Here is a 7,021-nt window from a genome sequence, read left to right as displayed (position 1 = left end):
TTAAGCTATTTTACTCATAAATCTATATATTTCATTTCAAACGAGACTAAAACACTCGACATACGTCACATATTAAGTGTTACATATCCTATTCAACTATTTTATTCATAAATTTATGAATTTCATTTCAAACGAGACTTAAACCCTTGACTTTTACACGAGACTAAAACACTCGACATATGTCACATATGAAGTGTTACATATCCTATTCAACTATTTTACTCATAAATTTATGAATTTCATTTCAAACGAGACTTAAACCCTTGACATTTACCGCATATTAAGTCGTGCATTCCCAACACCTTCCACATATTAAGTCGTGCATTTCCAACACCTTTTGATACCGATAAAACATGTTGATTTCTTATTTCTTAGACTAAAATTGTTGATTATAAAATAAAAATTTACATCAATGCCTTAAAACCATAACTTAAAAAGATTAACACCCTTGTTCTTTAAAATAAATGCAAGCCCAAAAACCTACAAAGTTGGTAACAATAGTAAAAAAAAATGTACTTTCTTTATATTAGACATTTATTAATACGTTACAAGTACAACAACGAAAAAACACAATAACACATCCAAATTCCATGCAACAACATAGGAACACAATCACTAAAACCGAAAATAAAAACCCTAACATAAAACACAAAAACCAAAACACCATTGAATATTCAAAATTACAACTTTCCTTTCAATTTTCAAACATAACAAACATCAAATAAAAAAAAAAAAATTAAAATCTATCTACATTTTCCCAAACACATCATCTTCCATCAGCAGAAGTAAACGAATCAGCAAACCCAGTAGGCCTCGCCGGAATACTACTCTTACTATCATCAAGATCGACATAACTACTATAATCCTTCCCTTCAGCCTCCTGCCACCCTTTGACCATTTGAGTCAACGGGAGACTATAATCAATCCCACAGTACTCCTCCGCCTCATTCTCCGCCGGTTTCCACTTCTCCACCAGCGGCGAAAGGACATTGACGGCGTGGCCCATGTCCGGCCGCTGACTGGGTTCTCTGGCGGTGCAATGTCCGGCGAGATCGGCGATGATGGAGATGGTTTCGAAGGTTTCGTCGTTTACGTTGAGAGAGGGGTCGACGGCGTTCATGAGTTTTTCTTTGTTGGTGCGAATGGACCAGAACCAGGCGGCTAAATACTGGCTTTCCTCCGGTCGGTCTTCGTCTAGGGCCATTAGACCGGTTAATAGCTCCATCAAAACGACGCCGTAGCTGAAAACGTCAGCTTTTGTTGTGATTTTACCTGTCACTGGAAAAGCAGATAGATAAAAAGTTCTTGAGAATTGGAAAAGTTGACTGACAATTTTTGTTGAATTAAGTTAATAAAAAGTAGATAAGGTGATGTATTACGAAAGTTGTTAAAATTGTGATAATGAGGATTGTTATTATTTTTGAAAAAAAAAAATGTATATAATAGTTTTCCTTAGACGAAATGTGTAAAATATGGATTTTGAATTGTTTATTGGTAAAAGATGTATTGGATATGTATTTTTTATGTTTTAAACTATTTTATTTTACCTGGTTAATAGATGGATGAAAATGTTTTTTTTTATGTTTTAAAATGTTTTTGATAGGATTTTATGATTTAATTTGATCTTAGAATCTTGATCTTACAAAAGAAAAAACCATGTTATAAGATCACAATCTTGATAACTTTGGTAAGTACTAATTGCAAGGAATAAAATTTGTTATTTATGGTTATTTTATTATTTTGTTTATTCAACTATTTTGTTTATTGAACTCTTGTATGATTCCATTCCATTATACTTTTGTGATTCTATTCCATTATACATTTATGTTAAGATTTCATTGTATGTAATCTGGTTTTTGCAATTAACTTTTTTAAATGATTAATTAATAATTTTTAATAGGGAATACTACACAAATACCCTACGAACTTTTTAGGGTTTACCCGTTGAATACTTAAAGTTTTAGTCGGGTTTATGGGTCTCTAAACTATGATATAATCTGCTCTTTTAGTCTCTATCAAACTGTAATAGCCGGTTCAGTGACTTTTTAAATAAATAAAAAAACTCACATTGTGCCCTTATAAAACCAAAAAATAAATGTGGGGATCAATTTGTACAAAAAAACTCTCATTCTCTTCTAAAATCGATTCACACTCAAATCGTATTTATCCCTGAACTTATTTTTTTGGTTTTGGTTTTATAAGAGCACACTGTGAGTTTTTTTGGTCTAAAAGGTCTCTGAACCAGCTATTACATATTGGCAAAGACTAAAACAGTAGGGCTATCCTAATTGAAGGACCCATAAAGCCAGACAAAAACTTTAGGGACTCAACCGGTAAACCTTAGAAAGTTTCTAGGCCATTTGTGTCATCTTCATTTTTAATATTTCAAATACATTCAAAATATTGAGTAAATTACATTTTTGGTTGCTAAATATAGTTGCCAAATGTTCATTTGGTCCATGTTCTAATTTTTGGAGCATTTTTGGCCTATTGTTCCAAATAAAATTACTATTTTGATCCTTGTTTATAATTGACTTTTGCAATTTTGGAATCAAACTTGTATGCAATTTACGTTAATAACATTGGTAAAAATAGGACTGAACATGGTACGGTACCAATTGATTTTTACTTAAACCGTGTACCGTACCAACTACAGTTGGTATAAATTTTTTGATACTAGTATCGTACCAACTATACTTGATACCAACTTGTTAGGCTACCAACAAGTTTGGTTGGTACAATTTGGTAATGATATATTACCAACTTTGTTCAAAATTTCAATTGTAATAGTTAAAAACTAGTAACGATACGGGACACTTTTCTCGTCAAGTAATATAAATTAGTAAATTAACTATTCTAGTTACTAAACAATTTAATAAGGGACTTTTCAGTTTCTTAATCTAATTTGGTAATAACTATTAACTAAGTCTAATGTCTAATATCATAATTTTAAAAATCATAAGCATGAAACACTTGACATTTAAAAATACAATTTCGTTATATATATATATATATATATATATATATATATATATATATATATATATATATATATATATGAATTGGTTGGTACGGTAATACCGTGGTATTTAAAATTTAATACCGTTACCGTACCAAGTTTACTGAATTGGTACGGTACTACCAACCAAACATGTTGGCTACCAAATATATTGGTAACCAACTTTCTTGGTTCGGTTGATAACATATTGGTTGGTTCTCCATAGTACATATTTGACAGCCCTAAGTAAAAACTCAAATAAGGATTAAAATCGCAAGAGTACTTTTTGAAACCAAAATTGAGAATTTTGAGCTTTACAAACTACTAAGGGACTAAAAATGTAATTTACTTTTGAATTTATATTAATTATTAATGATCCATTATATTACATTCTTTATTCTAATTCTAATATCTACTTCATTCAATTCTTCTCTTGTTCTATTCCTATTCTATTCCATTATACCTTTGTGATTTCATTCCATAATCCATTACCTTTATATCTTTCCATTTTTATATAATAAATAAACACATGATTCCATTCAATAATAAACATAAACATAAAAGGAAAGTTACCTGCATATTCAGGAGCAAGATATCCAAAAGTCCCAGCAAGACGAGTAATCACCGATTTCTCTCCATCTGGCGCCAATTTCACCAATCCAAAATCTGAAACTTTTGCTCGAAAATCATCACCCAATAAAATATTCGAAGATTTCAGATCCCGATGTATGAAGCTTTGATGAGCCAAAGTATGAAGATACTCCATTCCTCTAGCAACATCCAACGCAATATTCAGTCGTCTCTTCCATGAAAGAGGTTCTAATTCAAAGGTTTTCCAGTGAAACAAATGGCGACTCAAAGCCCCTTGTGGCATAAACTCATACACAAGTATTCTCTCAGACCCTTCAGCGGAATATCCTAAAAGTGATACGAGATGCCGATGACGAACTTTGGAAAGAACAGCGATTTCTGCTTGAAATTCATCCAATGCTTTGTTGCTTATGACTCCTGCTTCCATTCTTTTTACTGCGATTTTTGTTCCATCGTGTAATTGACCCTTGTAAACGACCCCAAATCCACCGCGACCTAGTTCGTTTTCATGGGAGAAGTTTTTGGTTACGTTCTTGAGAACTTGAACGGAGATTATTAGGTTTCCGGATTCGATGACGTGAGATTCAGTGTTTCCGCTCCCGGAACCACTTCCGATGCTTGTGTTTGAGTCGTTGGTGATGGCGATTTTGACTGTGTTGTCGGAATCAGATGGGTCGCGTGGGTGAACGACGAGGGAGGTTGGTGGTTGATGCGAGTTTACTTTTTTCGCTTTACATAAATAGATGGAAATAGGGATGATTAGAAGGATTAAACTTAAAAAACCTGCAACTGGAGCAACAATGGGGACGATGTTGGAGTTCTTAGAATGTTTAGCACTCAGAGGCGCAGGATCTTCACCAGAAACGACAGTAGTATTATCTCCAGTTTTCGGATTTGTCTTTTTCCCTGTTGTAGGCGGAGATTCGGGGTTATTCGCCGGAGCTCCGGCGACTGGACTGGTTTTAGGAGAAGGGGTTTTCGACGGATTCAATTGTAACAAAGGGTTTCCGGTTAAATCAAGTTTCATGGATGGATTGAATTTCGGAACAGGGAGGGAAAGATCATTGTTGCTTAAATCCAATAAAGTTAACGATTTCAAATTCGTCCAATTTGATGGAATCACGCCGGTTAAATTGTTTGACCCAAGATCAATTCGAGCCAGAGAATCGAGATTTGCAATTGAAGGGCTTAAAGTTCCAGAAAGATTGAAGTTTTTTAAGTGAATCGAACTCACTTTTTGATCAATGCAGCTTAAACCAAACCAAGGACCTTCACATGGATTATTACCTGACCAAGTTGAAACAAGCCTCGCCGGATAATTTAATCCGTCCAAGAAGCTCAAAAGCGCGGTGGTTTCCGGTGAACATGGTACGCCGGGATCCGGTTGACAAAATTGGTTGGATGAATATGTGAAATTCGAAGCTTTGAATTTGGGGATAGAACCCATGAAGTGATTATTATTTAAATCCAATTTATCCAATGTGAGAGAAGCTAAACTATCGGGGATTAATCCGATAAGATCATTGCTGTTGACGTCGAATTCTTTGAGTTCAGTCAAATCGCCGATGGAATCAGGAATCTTGCCGGAAAAGTGATTCCCGTGAAGCCATAAGCTCGTGAGTGAGGTCATCGTTCCGATAACATCAATGGAACCACTCATTCCTTCTCCGGATTGACCATTTAGCCAAAGGATTCTTACACCCGATTCATTGAACGTCGCTGGAATTCCACCGGAAATCCGATTCATCGACAGTTTTAACGCCCCAAGAGACTGCATACCTCCGAGAAACTCCGGCAAAGGTCCAGCTAAATTGCAACTCATCAATGAAAGATTCTGTAATTGGGCGGAATTCTGAAGATCAATCGGAACTGACCAACCGGTGGTGGCGTTGAGAGGGTTGTTATCCAAAGCTAAAACCTCTAAACTGTCGAGTCCATTGAAGAAATCCGACGGAATTGAATCAAATTGGTTATAATCGAAATACGCCCACCTCAACTCCGACAACCCATTTAACGAAGGTAAATCTCCGGTGAACTGATTCTTTTGAAGACCTAAATTTGTAAGCATTGACAATTGATTCAAATTACTCGGCAAAACACCCTTCAAGCTCATACCCTGAACTTGAATCTGCGAAACCCTAGTTTGAGAACAGAATACGTGCGGCCAACTTGGTGGTCCACAAGGATCGTCGCCATTAACGGGCCATTCCAAAAGCTCGGGATTCTTCAACCCTTTTCTAAACTGATTAAGAATCGCTAAATCTCCAGGATCTGTAGCACTATAAACGAGAGAAACAAGATAGGGATAAAGGAATGTTACAGTTACAAGAAGCTTCATCTTCTGGTGGTGGTGATGATGATGATCTGCCATGGAAGCAGAGCTCGAGCATTGAGCTTTAATGGCGGCATATCGAGAAAGGAAAACCCATATGAGATCTTGTTGTAAAAGGAAACAAGGGATTTGGGACAAAGAGAAAGCTTGTTGTTGCTTTCGAGTGTTTGCAGAGCATAAACATGAGTAGTGTAATGAAGAAAAAGATGGATATGAGAGTAGGAGGTGGGATTTAGTGTACAAGTATACGTGGAATGTAGTGGATGAATTTCGAAGAAATACACTTTTGTTTAATATTATTGGACCAAAAAAAAAACATTATAATTATTTGTTGTCGCATGGAAAACTATTTCTGATTTTACGTGTCCTAAAGTTATTTATGATTTTATGTGACATATCAAAATAATTGTTTGATGCCTTTTTTATTAAGTTAAATATATAATAAATAATAATATGTTGTTATTGGAGTTATTTAGTACATAATTTTACTATTTGGGTTGATAGATTTTTTATTTTTTGATTGATTTTTTAATTATAGTAATATCATTTAAATATAATACCTTTTTATGATTATGACGTTACATATTTTGAATTATATATATTTTTTTTTGAAAGAGCTATTTTGAATTATATTTGTTATGATAATAAAATGAAATATATATATATATATATATAACTTGAGAAAATGTTAAAATACAATATGTTAATATAAAAGAAACTCAAAACATATAATATTGTAACAAAAAATGTTAAAGGTAGAATGTGTTAAATCTGTTAATATACAAATAAATAAATATGTTTTGTTAATTTTTGCATTTAACATCGTAATATATTTTGATTTTTGATAGATCTTTTTAGTTATAGTAATATCATTTAAATATAATACCGTTTAATGATTCTGACGTTACATATTTTGAATTATATTTGTTATAATATCAAAATGAAAAATATATATATAAGTTGACAAAATGTTAAAATACAATATGTTAATATAAAAGAAACTCAAAACATATAATATTGTAACAAAAAATGTTAAAGGTAGAATGTGTTAAACTTGTTAATATACAAATAAATAAATATGTTTTGTTAATTTTTGCATT

The 7,021-nt window shown here is 33.3% G+C and overlaps 1 protein-coding gene across 1 annotated transcript; it reads right to left on the bottom strand.

Annotated features, from left to right (window-relative positions):
• Window positions 1-501: 501 nt before the first annotated feature.
• LOC145031388 (receptor-like kinase TMK3) lies at window positions 502-6,161 on the bottom strand. Its single transcript, XM_078979931.1, has 2 exons — window positions 3,572-6,161; window positions 502-1,278 (listed from the first exon to the last, which is right to left on the bottom strand). The coding sequence occupies exons 1-2, from the start codon at window positions 5,958-5,960 to the stop codon at window positions 767-769; spliced, it is 2,901 nt and encodes a 966-aa protein (XP_078836057.1). The 5' UTR covers window positions 5,961-6,161; the 3' UTR covers window positions 502-766.
• Window positions 6,162-7,021: the final 860 nt, after the last annotated feature.

This window comes from Lactuca saligna, chromosome 2 (genome assembly GCF_052625555.1).
Source record: "Lactuca saligna cultivar CGN05327 chromosome 2, ASM5262555v1, whole genome shotgun sequence".
NCBI lineage: Eukaryota > Viridiplantae > Streptophyta > Magnoliopsida > Asterales > Asteraceae > Lactuca > Lactuca saligna.
Note: the sequence above shows the minus strand (reverse complement) of the source record. Positions and strands in the feature narration are given on the sequence as shown.

Excerpts from the sequence above, each read along its gene's own strand:
- LOC145031388 (XM_078979931.1), bottom strand. The coding sequence starts at position 5,960 with ATGGCAGATCATCATCATCACCACCACCAGAAGATGAAGCTTCTTGTA. Across the intron at positions 1,279-3,571 it reads TCTTGCTCCTGAATATGCAG|TGACAGGTAAAATCACAACA; the intron begins GTAACTTTCCTT and ends CTGCTTTTCCAG.